The sequence below is a fragment of the Manis pentadactyla genome, chromosome 6 (assembly GCF_030020395.1).
Source record: "Manis pentadactyla isolate mManPen7 chromosome 6, mManPen7.hap1, whole genome shotgun sequence".
NCBI classification, from domain to species: domain Eukaryota; kingdom Metazoa; phylum Chordata; class Mammalia; order Pholidota; family Manidae; genus Manis; species Manis pentadactyla.
The window spans coordinates 158,240,226-158,257,391 of NC_080024.1; the positions used below are offsets into that span (position 1 = coordinate 158,240,226).

A 17,166-nucleotide genomic window follows, 5' to 3' on the forward strand; every position below is an offset into this window, starting at 1 on the left:
GGACAACTATAGAACCTCAGAAAAGGAACTTGCAATACTTGTAACATGTTCTAAATCTTCCCTGAAATTATATATTAAAAGCTTTTTATTTTTTAGGAGAAAGAAATCAGAAGACAACAAGCTGCTCTGAAGCATCAGGTCTGTAGACATAAAGTTAAACAATTGTTGAAATGTACATTTTATGATTTTTCTTAAATCTTAATTTGGGGAGCATCTTGAAAATATTTTCTTAAAAATTTCCATTATGATTCCCCCTTAAGTTTTCCCTTCATCTTACAGTTATTGCCTTGCTTTCGTATTGGTGTCTTTTGGGTGGTTAAAAATTGGTTTCATGACTATGTCATTTCTGTTTCATAATGTGCCAACTCTTTCTACTGGGAGGTGGAGAGGCATAGACTAGATATGGTATGGGTATGTTTATTTTTGTACATCTAACACCGCATTGTGATTTGGTTGTGATATGGTTGTCATAGCAATGCATAAAGTGTAGCACTGGCTGCTGTCATATTACATACTGCTGCATGGCTTTACGTCACAGTGCATTGCATACATCTGCTTGTCTGTCTATAAGTATCTGTCCCCAAGATTTTTAATTGAATTGTGTAAGCCTTATTGAAGGCCGCTGTCCGAAAATTTGTGTTACTGATGTTAAAATGAAAGTTGGATAACTGTACAAATCAGGTACAATTATGACCCATATTCTCCCATCTTTCCTGATGCAAAACTGCCATTGAATACAATGGGAATTTTCAGTTAGGTTGATGAGAGAATATGAAATAGATTCATGTTTTATAGGTAAATTTTAGAAGTGATATTAGAAATATCCCTTTGGGGATACTAAAAAGAATTGATTAGACGTTACAACTTTGATTTTTGAAGTTTGAAATAAAATGAGATGATCAAACTCTAAGTTACTGGTAGTGCTTATCTTATTTTCATACTGTGCCTTTTAGATGCCCTTATGGCAATGGTGCAGCTTTTATTGCTTTAAGTAGTGCATGAAGTGGCAGACATCAGTAAATAGGAGTATCCCGTTTCATTGGTATTGGTATATGAACCACATCTAAGCAAAGAGCAGAGAAAAGGAACAATGGAGGAAAACGATTCGGGTCACTTGTCAAAACAACCCAGTTGTACCTCTGCTAAGGAACCAAAACAAGAGGAGGCTGAGTACGTGACTTTTTGCCAGTATTATTTCTGTTCGCCTGTCCTGTATGTTCATAACATCCCATTGTATTTGTTTAGAAAGGTTCCACCGTTCTACAAGTGACTTTTTGACCGTTTGTGTAAATAGGAATTTTCGTATGTAATGTCAACTCTGTACTATAAGTAAATATATTCTTTCATCTTTTTTATGAATTGATTTGCATTGTCTTTACTTGAAACACAATGAAAGCTAAACTTTTCATAAAGATGGATAACTGTGAAGCATGGATGTTGATTTGAAACATTATTTTCTCTAGGATGATTCTTGCTGACATGGTAACTCACCTCAGCGAAGAGTTGAGAAAAGGAAAAATGGAGAAAAACGCATGTGACTTGTCCATACTACCAACTTTTGGTTCCGTTAAGACACCGAAACGAGAGGAGCCTGAGTAGGTGACTTTTTTCCGGTATTATTTCTGTTCCCCTGTCCTATATGATCATAACATCCCATTGTATTTGTTTAGAAAGGTTCCACCGTTCTACAAGTGACTTTTTGACCGTTTGTGTAAATAGGAATTTTCGTATGTAATGTCAACTCTGTACTATAAGTAAATATATTCTTTCATCTTTTTTATGAATTGATTTGCATTGTCTTTACTTGAAACACAATGAAAGCTAAACTTTTCATAAAGATGGATAACTGTGAAGCATGGATGTTGATTTGAAACATTATTTTCTCTAGGATGATTCTTGCTGACATGGTAACTCACCTCAGCGAAGAGTTGAGAAAAGGAAAAATGGAGAAAAACGCATGTGACTTGTCCATACTACCAACTTTTGGTTCCGTTAAGACACCGAAACGAGAGGAGCCTGAGTAGGTGACTTTTTTCCGGTATTATTTCTGTTCCCCTGTCCTATATGATCATAACATCCCATTGTATTTGTTTAGAAAGGTTCCACCATACTACAGGTGACTTTTTGACTGTGTAAATAGGAATTTTCCTATGTAATGTCAACTCAGTACTATAAGTAAATGTATTCTTTCATCTTTTTTATGAATTGATTTGCATTGTCTTTACTTGAAACACAATGAAAGCTAAACTTTTCATAAAGATGGATAACTGTGAAGCATGGATGTTGATTTGAAACATTGTTTTCTCTAGGATGATCCTTGCTGACATGGTAACTCGCCTCAGCAAAGAGTTGAGAAAAGGAAAAACGGAGAAAAACACTTGTGACTTGTCCAAACTACCAACTTTTGGTTCCGTTAAGACACCGAAACGAGAGGAGCCTGAGTAGGTGACTTTTTCCCGGTATTATTTCTGTTCCCCTGTCCTATGTGTTCATAACATCCCATTGTATTTGTTTAGGAAAGGTTCCACCATACTACAGGTGACTTTTTTTTTGAGAGGGCATCTCTCATATTTATTGATCAAATGGTTGTTAACAACGATAAAATTCTGTATAGGGGACTCAATGCACAATCATTAATCAACCCCAAGCCTAATTCTCAACAGTCTCCAATCTTCTGAAGCATAATGAACAAGTTCTTACATGGTGAACAAATTCTTACATAGTGAATAAGTTCTTACATGGTGAACAGTGCAAGGGCAGTCATCACAGAAACTTTCGGTTTTGATCACGCATTATGAACTATAAACAATCAGGTCAAATATGATTATTCGTTTGATTTTTATACTTGATTTATATGTGAATCCCACATTTCTCCCTTGTTATTATTATTATTATTATTTTTAATAAAATGCTGAAGTGGTAGGTAGATGCAAGATAAAGGTAGAAAACATAGTTTAGTGCTGTAAGAGGGCAAATGTAGATGATCAGGTGTGTGCCTATAGACTAAGTATTAATCCAAGCTAGACAAGGGCAACAAAACATCCACGGATGCAGGAGATTTCTCTCAAAACGGGGGGTTGGTGAGGTTCTAAGCCTCACCTCTGTTGATCCCCAATTTCTCACCTGATGGCCCCCCTGCGACTGTGCCTGTCTTAGGTTGTTCCTCCCTTGAGGAATCTTACCCGTCTCTGGCTAACCAGTCATCTTCCGGGGCCGTACAGGGAAATGTAAAGTTGGTAAGTGAGAGAGAAGCAGTATTGTTTGAAAAGGTTAGCTTTTTACTTCTTTGCAGATTTATGCCCTGTGGCTTCTATGCCCAGCATTTGTCTTGAGGTATCTTTACCACTTGGAAGAATTATGATACTCGGTAATTTCGATATGAGGCACGAATTCTACTTAGGGGTTGTAATTATGAAGGAAGAAGAGAAGCTATAGAAGTAGCAGATGGAAGAAAACATGGGAAGAGTGATTATTTCTTTGACATATCTTCTTGTAGAGTAACATAAGCATGATAGGTTTTAAACTACTACTTAAATTGCACACACACATTAACGTAATAGGAATACAGCTACATAACCAAAGCAGACCTACAATTACCAGCCATCTCCAGTGAAACCAAAAAAACCAGTTAGGCACCCTAGGCATTTGTGAAAACTTATCAATGATATGATGGATATTGTCTAACTGAATCTGTATAGTTTGAGAAAAATCAGACAAATTAAAACAACACATTCCTGGGAACCTACAGGTGAGTTTTTGACCATTTATGTAAATAGGAATTTTCCTATGTAATGTCAACTCTGTACTATAAGTAAATGTATTCTTTCATCTTTTTTATGAATTGATTTGCATTGTCTTTACTTGAAACACAATGAAAGCTAAACTTTTCATAAAGATGGATAACTGTGAAGCATGGATGTTGATTTGAAACATTATTTTCTCTAGGATGATCCTTGCCAACATGGTAACTCGCCTCAGCGAAGAGTTGAGAAAAGGAAAAATGGAGAAAAACACTTGTGAGTTGTCCAAACTACCAACTTTTGGTTCCGTTAAGACACCGAAACGAGTGGAGGCTGAGTACGTGACTTTTTGCCAGTATTATTTCTGTTCCCCTGTCCTATATGTTCATAACATCCCATTGTATTTGTTTAGAAAGGTTCCACCATACTACAGGTGACTTTTTTACCATTTATGTAAATAGGAATTTTTCTATGTAATGTCAACTCTGTACTATAAGTAAATATATTCTTTCATCTTTTTTATGAGTTGATTTGCATTGTCTTTACTTGAAACACAATGAAAGCTAAACTTTTCATAAAGATGGATAACTGTGAAGCATGGATGTTGATTTGAAACATTATTTTCTCTAGGATGATCCTTGCTGACATGGTAACTCACCTCAGCGAAGAGTTGAGAAAAGGAAAAATGGAGAAAAACACTTGTGAGTTGTCCAAACTACCAACTTTTGGTTCCGTTAAGACACCGAAACGAGTGGAGGCTGAGTACGTGACTTTTTCCCGGTATTATTTCTGTTCCCCTGTCCTATATGTTCATAACATCCCATTGTATTTGTTTAGAAAGGTTCCACCATACTACAGGTGACTTTTTTACCATTTATGTAAATAGGAATTTTCCTATGTAATGTCAACTCTGTACTATAAGTAAATATATTCTTTCATCTTTTTTATGAATTGATTTGCATTGTCTTTACTTGAAACACAATGAAAGCTAAACTTTTCATAAAGATGGATAACTGTGAAGCATGGATGTTGATTTGAAACATTATTTTCTCTAGGATGATCCTTGCCAACATGGTAACTCGCCTCAGCGAAGAGTTGAGAAAAGGAAAAATGGAGAAAAACACTTGTGAGTTGTCCAAACTACCAACTTTTGGTTCCGTTAAGACACCGAAACGAGTGGAGGCTGAGTACGTGACTTTTTCCCGGTATTATTTCTGTTCCCCTGTCCTATATGTTCATAACATCCCATTGTATTTTAGAAAGGTTCCACCGTTCTACAGGTGACTTTTTGACTGTTTGTGTAAATAGGAATTTTCCTATGTAATGTCAACTCTGTACTATAAGTAAATGTATTCTTTCATCTTTTTTATGAGTTGATTTGCATTGTCTTTACTTGAAAGACAATGAAAGCTAAACTTTTACTGAAGATGGATAACTCTGAAGCATGGATGTTGATTTGAAACATTATTTTCTCTAGGATGATCCTTGCCAACATGGTAACTCGCCTCAGCGAAGAGTTGAGAAAAGGAAAAACGGAGAAAAACACATGTGACTTGTCCATACTACCAACTTTTAGTTCTATTAAGGCACTGAAACGAGAACACTCTAAGGACCTGACTCTTTGCGGGTATTATTTCTGTGTCCTTGTCCTGTATGTTCATAACATCCCCTTGTATTTGTTTAGAAACTTTCCACCATACTAAAGGTGACTTTTTGACCATTTGCGTAAATAGGAATTTTCCTATGTAATGTCAACTCTGTACTATAAGTAAGTGTATTCTTTCATGTGTTTTTATGAATTAATTTGCATTGTCTTTACTTGGAAGAGAATGAAAGCTAAACTTTTACTAAAGATAGATAACTCTAAAGCATGGATATTGATTTCAAACATTATTTTCTCTAGTACGAACCTTAATGAAATGGAAACTCATCTAAGCAAAGAGCAGAGAAAAGGAACAATGGAGGAAAATGATTCAGGTTGCTTGTGAAAACAACCCAGTTGTATCTCTGTTAAGGAACCGAAACAAAAGGGAGTCTCTGTACCTGACTAATTGCCGGTATTATTTCTGTTCCCCTGTCCTGTATGTTCATAACATCCCATTGTATTTGTTTAGAAACCTTCCACCATAGTAAAGGTGACTTTTGACCGTTTGTGTAAATAGGAATTTTCTTACGTAATGTCAACTCTGTACTATAAGTAAATGTATTCTTTCATCCTTTCCATGAATTAATTTGCATTGTCTTTACTTGAAAGAGAATGAAAGCTAAACTTTTTCTAAAGATGGGTAACTCTGAAGCATGGATGTTGATTTGAAACATTATTTTCTCTAGTTTCGTCTTTGCTGAAATGGTAAATCGCCTCTGTGAAGAGTTGATAAAAGGAAAAATGGAGGCAAACACTTGTGACTTGAAAGAACTACCACCTTTTACTTATTCTAAGGAACTGATAGAGAACCCAGACCTCTACCAGGACATGACTTTTTCCTGGTATTATTTCTGTTCCCCTGTCCTATGTGTTCATAACATCTCCCATTGTATTTGTTTAGAAAACTTCCACCATATTACAGGTGACTTTTTGACAGTTTTTGTGAGTGGAAATTTTCCTATGTAATGTCAACTCTGTACTATAAGTAAATGTAGTCTTTCATCTTTTTAATGAATTAATTTGCATTGTCTTTACTTGAAAGAGAGTGAAAGCTAAACTTTTACTAAAGATGGATAACTCTGAAGCATGGATGTTGATTTGAAACATTATTTTCTCTAGGATGATCCTCACTGATATGCATACTCGCCTCAGCGAAGCGTTGAGAAAAAACAAAACAGAGGAAAACACTTGTGACTGGACCAAACTACCAACTTTTAGTTCCGTTAAGACAACGAAACGAGAACACTCTAAGGACCTGACTCTTTGCGGGTATTATTTCTGTTCCCCTGTCCTGTATGTTCATAACATGCCCTTGTATTTGTTTAGAAACCTTCCACCATACTAAAGATGACTGTGGGACCGTTTGTGTAAATAGGAATTTTCCTATGTAATGTCAACTCTGTACTATAAGTAAATGTATTCTTTCATGTGTTTTTATGAATTAATTTGCATTGTCTTTACTTGGAAGAGAATGAAAGCTAAACTTTTACTAAAAGTAGATAACCCTAAAGCATGGATATTGATTTCAAACATTATTTTCTCTAGTACGAACCTTAATGAAATAGAAACTCATCTCAGCAAAGAGCAGAGAAAAAGAAAAACGGAGGAAAACACTTCTGGTAACTCGTCAGAACCAAGTTTTACTTGTGTTAAGAAAGCAAAACGAGATGACTGTAAGGACCTGTGCAGTTTTTATTTCTGTTCCCCTGTCCTATATGTTCATAACATCCCACTGTATCTGTTTAGAAACCTTCCACTATATATTAAAGGTGACTTTTTGACAGTTTGCATAAATAAGAATTTTCCTATATAATGTCAACTCTGTACTATAAGTAAATGTATTCTTTCGTCTTTTTTTATGAATTCATTTGCAGTGTTTACTTGAAAGAGAATAAAAGCTAAACTTTTACTAAAGATAGATAACTCTAAAGCATGGATATTGATTTCAAATATTATTTTCTCTAGTATGATCCTTACCGAAATAGAAAATCATGAGGATGCATGGCCTTTTCGTCTTCCTGTAAACTTGAACTTTGTTCCTGGTTATACCAAAGTTATTAAGAAGCCTATGGATTTTTCCACAATTAGAGAGAAATTAATTAGTGGATAGTAAGTAAATCATTTCTGTTCAGTGTTTATTGAATGTTATGTGCTCAGTAATCTTATAGTGAGCCAAGAATACATCAATTACAAGCCCTGCCTTTAGAGACAGGACATATATGTGTGGTTAAGGTAGTATGATACGGAAGACAAGTCAATTAAAATTATATCAATAATTAGAAATAGTGTAATAAAGCTGTTTTGACTTTGGAAGGCCACCAAACCTAGCCTGGGAGATAAGGAAAAGTATCAGGGAAGCCTTCCAAAGTGACTTAAGTGACATGTAAGCTGGAGCTTATATTGCGCATCATTGGGATATCAATACCATTTCGTGTGCATTTAACAAAAATTGATTTCATAATATTTTCAGATTATTGTAAGATGGATCATTGGAAATTTTAAGTAATGAAAGCTTTACAATGAATCATAGATTACAAAAAAAGCCTGTGTTAAAAGTAGAAGAAAATTATTTGCTCCTCTCTACCATATGGTCTTTGTGATCCTATCGAAGGGTAAAGTGGCTTCCTGGTCACAATTAATGATTTTTGTTAAAATGACCTCAGACTCCTGCCAGGGAGTGACCACTGTCAGTGGGCTTTAGTTGGTTCTGGATACTGGACTCCTGTGGAACCACAGGAAGGAATGAGGCTGTTTGTTTACAGAACAAACCCACATAAAGCATTTCACGTGAGAATGGCCAGGAGCCGTGGAGCTGCATGGGCCCTCTACTCCATTCTCCCCGCTCCCTTTATTCCTATATATTGCTTTTGGTTAATGTAGCCTGTGCCCATAACTGCAGGCAAATTCACCAGTAATTCTGGAGAAAAAAAGGAACTTTACATGAAAAAGAACCATAAAATATATTTTGATTACATTCTTACTGTGTTTTTTAAAAGCATTATTTAACAGTGTATTATTTGATCCCTCCTGGATATTCCTTGGGAGAAAATGACCGTGTTCTATAATTCATATTCAATTTAGAAGTGTTGATTAGAACTTAACTCATTAGTGACCAACATTCTTATATGTATCAAAGGATTTAAGAAGTTGACAAAATGACTAATTTATTTGTTTGTAGGCTGAATGCCAGTCTTTCAAAAGATTCTATTTACCTTTTAAAAAATTAAAATTCAGAAAACCTTTAAGACTGTTAAAATATTGGTTCTAATATGAACCAAACAGCAGAAGCTGGTGTCTAGATAGGAACTAGTTCTTTTGCTCAGATGTTTAGGTGGGTAGCACATAGCTAGGACATACTTACACAGGAAGACTTTACCAGTGTTTAAATTAACTCTTGACTTTATCTTCTGCGATTCTCCAGTCCCTGGGTGGAGGATGAACTTCAGCCTCAAAATCCCCAAAACACACAAGTTCAAACATTAAAATAGAGCTTAGACATTACCAAAAATTGGAGCTCCCTTTTGAGAACGAGTACTGGTGAATGGAGGAGGAACATAGCAGAGGGAGGCAGGCGGAGGGGAGCAGTTCTGTATGATCCCGTTCATGACGCCAGCTGTGTCGGAGGCAAAATTCAGTGGATTCAAGGTCCTCTAACTTCAAATTGTTTGATTAAGCCCAAACTAATGAGTTGGAAACAAAACTCACAACAATATTTCAAATATTTAAATCAGAAATTTATAGAACAGAGGGGAGGAGGTGCCTAGTTTAATGAGTCTGGGTTCCGTCAGCTGCCCTGTCCTGTGAAGGGACGGCAGAGATGTGAGCACCGCACTCACTGCACCTAGAATCTCACCAAGAATTCTTTCCTGGATTCCACTCTCCCTGACATTAATCATTAACCTTTACTTGTAGTAAGGAAGAGTCTAAAGAGCAAAATATTTCTCAGAGTAATATTAAAATATTTTATAAAAACTATTCTCATATTTTGTATGATTCTATTTTTATGAAATACCCAGAATAGGTAAATCCATAGAGACAGAAAAACAGATTAGTTGTTTCCGGGGACTGGGGTAGGGAGGAATGGAGAGTAACTGTTTAATGGGTTGGGTATGAGGTTTCACTTTAGGGTAATGACAATGTTTTGAAACTAAATAGAGGTGGTGGTAGTAGAATGTGTGGAATATACCAAGTGCCACTGAATTATCTACCTTAAAATGGCCAATTTTATGTTATGTGAATGTCGTCACCTGAATAAAAATAATAATTCCCAGAAGAATAGGAAAATGGGTGAGGTTACATAAGTACTGACTTAATTCTCTTATTATTGCATATATCATGAGAGAGTGAAAAAGACTATACAAGGTATTTGATGAAAGAAATAGTTCCACTTTTACCAGGTCTCAGAGCTCCAGTGTGTACTTCATAGGTATTTCTAAAAGGTAGATTAGTGTTCAGCTTATCATCATATATTAGAATTAATTTAAATTTGGATATCCAAAAGCCCTCCTTCAAAATATATTGATTTGGCTTGAGTTGGCTTGAAACAAGGCAGTCCTTTTTTACCAAAAAGCTTAGGCAGGTGTATTCACCAATCTGTCTTCTCTGTGCTCTTACAGAGAAAGAGAATCAGGTTTATCGCACCAAAAAAGCACAGACGCCACAGTGCTTCCAATGGAAGGGCAGATCCTCGTAGTGTTTCTCTGTGAAGGGATAACGTGCTGTTTTGTTGTTGGGACCATTATAATCCATTGCTTGAGAAAAGAGCACGGTTGAAAAGAGAAGAGAAAGAGGAAATGGGGAAGATTTAACACAAAGTGGCATATCCTGGGATGTATGTGAAGGCTCCAGGGCAGCTGTAATGTGTATCGTGCATAGGAGGCATTGACATTATTTCTAATGAAACTAAGTTGTTTTGAATGTGGGTCATTGGGTACTACAAGTGCTACAATTGGTCAGAAAAGTTAAACTAGTCAAGTGGGATGAGTCCTGGGATGGAATTGTGATTCAAACCGGAAATTGGATGGGGGGAGAAATGCTAGTTAGTTGAAATATATCTTGATCTTCTGAGAAATCTGTTTTTTCCATTTAACCTGTCTATATCCTTTATAGTCCAGAACACATGGAAGTTTTAAAATGTTCCATTTGTAGGAGGATATAAGGTGTTTTATTTCTGCTTAAATGCAATTATCTTTTTTTTCTCTTTTCAGTTTTACTTTTAATTTTACCTTTTATTATCATTTCATTTGTTTACAAAACAAAGCCACTGTACAAAAGAACCTCTAAATCATGTGTTTTCTTTCAGGTATCCAAACCTGGAAGCCTTTGCTGTCGATGTCAGGCTTGTTTTTGACAACTGTGAAGCATTTAATCAAGACGATTCTGATACAGTCAGAGCTGGCCACAGTATGAGGAAGTATTTTGAGAAAAATACTTAGGACAGATACTCTCAAAGTGAGCCGAAGCTGCAATAATCTCTTTTTTCCTTTTCAATAAGGACGAATAAGACCAGCAATGTCAACTATATTTTACATAAATGTGCAAGGCACAAGCATAATGACTTTTTTTCCTTAGTAAAAGTATCACACACAAAAACAGTATCAGAAGAATCATACCATTTTTAAGGGCTTCACTCCTACAACAACCAAGGCCCTTGGTTATTGGTTTGTGTGATTTATCAGCTAATATAGGTAGAACAGGGAAGCACACCCAAAGAATTTTCAAAGGTAAGGGTGTTATAGAGTAAACAGCAATTAAAATATATCAAATTGCACTGAATATTCAACACCAGAGCTCTAATGTGGGAGATGGTTCTCCTTTCCCTCTCAATAAATATCTACTTTTCCTTTTTTTATTTTGTAGTTTATTTTTTAGTGAATGTATTTAGTTTTATGAATTATTCATGTTTAAACCACATTCAGAATCTTCGTTTTCTGTGAAAAGGAGGAATAGAAAATTGCTTTAAATCTTGAAAATACAAGGAATGTTTTAGGAGGAATGTCTCTGAGCAGGACGGACCCCTCATGGTCAGGCCTTTCCTCAGGTGTCCGGCCCTTCTAGTGCTGAGTGGCCCTGGACCTGCCCTGGTGGTGGGCCCACAGTGGGTGGGCATGGATTCTCAGGCATGAGCGCACCTACCCAGGGCACCAGGAGCCAGGCTGGCTGTTTCCTGCCCCCCTCCCAGTCTGCTCCCTGGAATGTCCATGGGGCAACTAGCCCTGTCACTGTGCCCCCCATGCCTGCTGAGCCCCCCAGACCAGACAGGTCTTTGGGGTTGCCAGTGGGTTGAGGTCTCCACACCTCTCTGGGGCCTTGGCTCACTGTGGCTGCATGAGTTCTGGGGTTGGCCGAGGACAATCACTCCTGCCCAACCACCACCTGCTTCTCTGCCCCCTCCACTTAGGCCCATCAGCTCCCACCTTCACCCCACCCAGTCCCCTTTCCCTCCCCTCCCCCTTCCCTCCCTTCACCCTCCATTCCCCCTGTGCCCATAGGGTTCCTGTGCTCACGGGGGAGTCCTGCCCGTGGGCCTCTGTTCTAATGGGGGACCCTCTGCTCATGGGGCCCTGTGCTCATGGGCCATGTTTTAATGGGGGGCTCATGTGCCTCAGCAACTCATTTGGGGAGTGCGGCTTTGTCTTTTGGTCAGGCTTTAATCCCCCTGGTTGCCTGACCTGGGGTTGGGGAGGCATGTGTCCCACTCCAGTCCCCATCTGCAGCCCCACATCCCTGCATTGTCCCTCTGTCCCAGGTCTGAGGCCTTGATTTGGGGAGCAGCTCTGGTGCGGTAAACAGTGGGAAGAGCTCTGGGCCCTTGGTACACCTCTGTGCGAGTTGGTGCCATTGCAGGCTCATCAGAGCCTGGTGGGGGCCCACTGGTGTGCAGAGCTGTGGGGTCACCCATGTCAAGCAGCTGGTTCATTTTGGGGTTTTTAGCGTCTCTTCCAGGTCGGGTCCCCTCCAACTCAGCCAAGCCCCTCTCCTGCATTTGCCTTGATTTGGGGCTGGATCACACATGACAGTGGGCTCCTGGCAAAGACACTCTCTCCGGGTACACCTTCCACGTGTCGTGCTCTCCCCTCTCCAGGTGCTGGCGTTTAGCAAAATCCACAGCCCTTTCCTCTGAAAGCCTTAGAGCTTCTGCCCCAGACAGTAAAGCCACGTTACAGTAAGGTTTGTTTCCACATTTATTAGGAAGAGAAAGTACAGTGTGAACTTGGCCATAAAGAAAGAGTATTTTTAACTGTAGTAAAAAGCATAGAACACAAAATGTACCCTCCCGGCAGTATTTAAGCACATTTTAGGACCATTGACTGTATCCCACTGTTGGGGAACAGATCTCCAGAACATTGTCATCTAGTAGAGCTGAACTCTGTCCCTATGGAACAGCTCCCCACTCCCCTCCCCAGACCCTGGCAACCAGCCCCTGCTTTTGTTTCCGTGACTTTGATGATGGCAGGTATCCCCTATGAATGGAATCATACAGGACTTGTCCCTCTGTGTCCGGCTTGTTACACTCAGCATCATGTCCTCATGTTGTGACATGTGACGGGATTTTCTTTAAGGCTGAACAGTGTTCCACTGTGTGGTTGGGCTGTGTGTCTTTTGCCCATTTGCCAGCGGACACTTGTGTTGCTTCCACTGCTTGGCCACCACTGTGAATAATGCTGCAGTGAACACGGCTGTGCAGATGTCTCTGAGATCCCGCTTCCAGTTCTTTTGGACATGTACCCAGAAGTCTCATTGCTGGGTGATGATGGTAATTGTATGTTCAGTGTTTTGAGGAATCACCTTACTGTCTTCCACAGCAGCTGCACCATTTTACATTCCTGCCAACAGTGCACACGGCCTCCAGTTTCTCCACCTACATTTGTCTTTTGGTTTTTGATAGTGGTTGTCCTACTGGGAGGAAGACGGCATCTCACTGTGGTTTTGGTTTGCTTTTCTGTCATGATGACAGGTGTCAGCACCTTTTCATACGTCTGTTGGCCAACTGTGCTTCTCATTGGAGAAATGTCTCTTCTGGTCCTTTGTCCACATTACAGGTAGGCTGCCTGGGATCCCCGCATCTCCTGCGGGTCTCCTTTCCACTGAGTGGCTTCTTTCCACTGTGCAGAGCTTCTCAGTACGCTGTGACCTCCTTTGTCTAGTGTTGCTGTTGTTAACTTGTGCTTAAATGTCCTTTTGATCACCTGAGATAAAGGCAGGGATGACTGCACCAAGTTCATCACATTCATCCCAAAGGAATCGACACCATTAGTTAGGTAAGAATGCCTTATCAAGCATGAACATACAATGTTTGCTGAGAATTTTTGTTTATTTTGACATAATGATAGCCTTTTAGAAGGGCAACAATAGGTTAACAACAGATCTTATGCATCGTCCATTCACAGTCCCCAAGTCTCAGCATTTTATGTTACCTTTATGCTGCTTCAGAGCACAGAGGAGGGCATGCTGTTTCCCTGGCTATGTTTTCATGTCTGCAATAACATATTATGTAAACCAGATGGCTTCTAACAGCAGGGATTTATCTTCTTTCGGTTCTGGAGACCACACGTCCAAACTCGAGGTGTGGGCAGGGCCATGCTCCCTCCTCAGGCTCCAGGGGAGGCTCCTTCTGGCTTCTTCTAGCTCCTGGGGGGCTCCAGGTGGCCCTGTGAGTGTGGCCACATCCCTCTCGTCTCTGCCTCTGTGTCCACATGGCTTCTCCTCTGTGTCTGGGTCTCTCCTCTTCTGACTCCTGTAAGGGTACCAGTCACTAGATTACTGGCCACCCTCATCCAGGATGACCTCATATCAGATTTTGCAGTTAATCCCATCTGCAAACACCCTTTTCCCAAATAAGGTCCCATTCACATGTTCTGGGGGAATATCATTTTTGGGCCCAGAAAATCACCCTTTATTTTAGGAGATGACCAGGGCCCTATATTGACTGGCACTGCCAGCAACTGTGTGGGATGGGGGTGGGGGCAGAATGAGGACCCTGGCAGCGCCTTTGATGGGAGGGATCAAGGCTGGGCTCAGTCAAAAAGTGACTTTCTACCTTGAGGCTCATGAAAGCACTTAGGCCACCCTTTCTCTCAGCAAAAGGGACCCAGCACTGAGTCCAGAGTAGTTACCTCAGAAAGCATCTTCTGGAATCTTGCCATTAATAGCATTATGGCACCAATCATTACAGGTATAGAAGAATCAGTCGCTGGACAAAATAACAGCACTGTCAATTTAGGCTCAGCAAGGCTAAAGCAGGAGTGTTTGAAGCAGGAAAGCTTGGACAATTGAGAAAGTTGGTTGTCAAGGAAATGGAGCAGGCCTGTTAAGGTTGTCAAGGAAACTTCTCAGAGCAGAAGGCAGGAATTGGGGAGCTGGACTCCCTGTGGTCCTCCTAAAGGTGCCAATGCTTTTAAGCAACATTATCTGAATGATGAGCTGGGAGTCATCTTTTCAGTGTGATTCAGTCATCTTCTCTGGTTTCAGAACTGTGGGTTAAATCAAGCCTTATTTTCTGTTACAGTTGGAGACAGGCTTGCAAAGCACCTTTCTTTTTAGGGCCAAAGGCTGCTACTGCAACAGAGTGTGCCAGCACATGAGGGGCTGAGAGGTCAAGGACCACACTCCACAAAAGCGCCTGGGGCAGGTGGGTCTCAGAGTCCCACTGTGTCCATCTTGTTTTTCCTTCTTCCTCCAGGCTGGAGGGTTCTGGCCAGCAGGGGTATAGGGCTGCCAGTGTGACCATGTGGGAACTGCATCCTTCATCCTAAGACCTGAGCTGGCAGAGGCCCTCATCAAGCCCATCCACTTCCTCATTGGAAACCTAGAGACATGGTGCCCACTCTGCTGGTGGGGATGGGCTGGGAAGTGCAGTATAGACACCAGCAGAAAAATGGAAACAGGCCCTGGCCAGCAGCTGCAAGGCTCCCCAACAACGGGATCACCAGGATGCATGTGCGGTCTTGGGGCCTGTGAGCTACACACTACTATGGAGTCCAATATTCATTGCTCTGGAAATCCAGTTTTCCAGGACACTTGCAAAACAAAATCATGAATTTTTGGGTTCATGCAGATCCAAGCAGACACTGGATGCCAGGTGTCACAGGCTTCAGGAGTTAGCAGGGGATGTTCCATATGCTGAGCAGCAGTTCAATGAGCTCCCCTGTATGTCTTCATTCTTCCTTACTCTCTGCTGCTGCAAGGCAGCTGTCATTCCATGATACTCAGGTTTTAATGAATTCCTTCCTCACCTCGTACTCTTGACTTCACTGCATCTGCAAACCAAATTCCTCCCCAACAGGAGTGACAGAGATAGCTTGCATTAGCATCCAGGAGTTGGTGTAACAAAGTACCACAAACGTAGGAAATCAGTGCCTCACTAAAGCGTGAACTGGGGGCATTGGCAAGATGGGGCTTTCTAAGGGCTTGCAGGGAGAAGTGTGGGTGCCTCTGTGCTCCCTGTGGGACCCCTGGGTGTTCCTGGGCCTATAGAGGATCATCTCATTGAGTCCCCCCATTATCCTCCCCCTATATTTGCCCATGTGTGATGGGTGGAGGCCAGACTGCAGCAAGCCTGGGAGTAGAGCACCCAGGCTCCGAGCACTTGGTTGCCATTCCCTGGAGTACCGGGCAGAGCACACTGGGGCGCACCCTCCTGTATTGTGGTGTAGCTGCAAAGATGGCTCTCGAGTAGCTTAAGCAATGCGTGAATATGCTGGAGGGGCCATGGACACCTGGAGAAGCAGGGAACCGTGCATAGCTGAAAGGAAAGGCCGATCTAGGCCTGGAGCTGGGGGCACGGGCTGGGGCACCGGGCCACCTCCACCTGCTCCTTTTCTGCTTGGTCCTCACTGCAGAGCGTGTGCACACCGTTCGTGCAGCCCCTGCAGGGACTGCGCACCTGGGGCTGCCTTGCAGAACACGGAGGGTTTGGCGTGGCCGGGCGGTGCATCATCTTGCAGAGTCGGGTTTGGGGGATGGAGAGTGAGGGGCTGGCGGTGGGTGCCAAACGCCGAAAGTGCTTATGCTCCCTAACGGAGCCACTAGACGCGGTCAGCAGGGTTGACGGTTGAATGTCAGCACCATAAGCAGAAATTGCTCCTTGCTCGCTCTGGAGAATGACGGTACCCTAATGTCAGGATCGGGAGCGAAGTTTGAGGGGCGAGGACATGGCGCCCCAACCCACCCAGGCTGGGGAGGCAACAGGTCCCTGGAGCCACGCCTGTGGGGTCGAGATGCGCTTGCGGGCCTGTGAATGAACGAGCGCGAACCTGCACGTCAGGTCTTTAGTGAGCCGCCAGCCCTTCTCCGTCTTTTTCCGTTACTTCCCGTCTCTCTCCGCCATTCTCCGTCTCTTTCCGTCAGTCTTCGTCGTCCCTCGCCTCTCCCGTCAATCTCCGCCTCTCTCCGTCAGTTTCCGTCCCTGTCCGTCATTCCCCGTCTCTCTCCGCTATTCTCCGTTTCTTTCCGTCAGTCTTCGTCATTCCCCGGCTCTCCCCGTCAATCTCCGTCTCTCTCCCTCTCTCTCCGTCAATTTCCGCCCCTGTCCGTCATTCCCCGTCTCTCTCCGCCATTGTCCGGCTCTTTCCGTCAGTCTTCGTCATCCCCCGCCTCTCCTCGCCAATCTCCGTCTCCGTCAATTTCCGCCTCTGTCCGTGATTCCCCGCCTCTGTCCGTCTCTCCCTGCGCAGGTCTGCCGGTGGCTCTCCGTAGATTCCTGTGTTCACAGGCGCACGGTTCGCTCTGCTCCTGGCGCGTCCTGCCTCTGTGCAGAGGCGCAGAAGCTCGTAGCTGGGT

At 41.7% G+C, this 17,166-nt stretch overlaps 1 protein-coding gene across 1 annotated transcript; it reads left to right on the top strand.

Moving 5' to 3' along the window:
- Positions 1–1,907: 1,907 nt before the first annotated feature.
- LOC130684163 (uncharacterized) lies at positions 1,908–11,231 on the top strand. Its single transcript, XM_057504316.1, has 10 exons — positions 1,908–2,020; positions 2,310–2,441; positions 3,946–4,077; positions 4,371–4,502; positions 4,796–4,945; positions 6,072–6,227; positions 6,505–6,654; positions 6,931–7,058; positions 7,351–7,494; positions 10,688–11,231. The coding sequence occupies exons 1-9, from the start codon at positions 1,944–1,946 to the stop codon at positions 7,353–7,355; spliced, it is 1,062 nt and encodes a 353-aa protein (XP_057360299.1). The 5' UTR covers positions 1,908–1,943; the 3' UTR covers positions 7,356–7,494; positions 10,688–11,231.
- The last annotated feature ends 5,935 nt before the right edge of the window (positions 11,232–17,166 follow it).

Coding starts and splice junctions, on each gene's coding strand:
- LOC130684163 (XM_057504316.1), top strand. CDS start 1,944: ATGGAGAAAAACGCATGTGACTTGTCCATACTACCAACTTTTGGTTCC. Junction 2,021..2,309: donor CCGAAACGAGAGGAGCCTGA/GTAGGTGACTTT, acceptor TGTTTTCTCTAG/GATGATCCTTGCTGACATGG. Junction 4,946..6,071: donor GAGTACGTGACTTTTTCCCG/GTATTATTTCTG, acceptor TATTTTCTCTAG/TTTCGTCTTTGCTGAAATGG.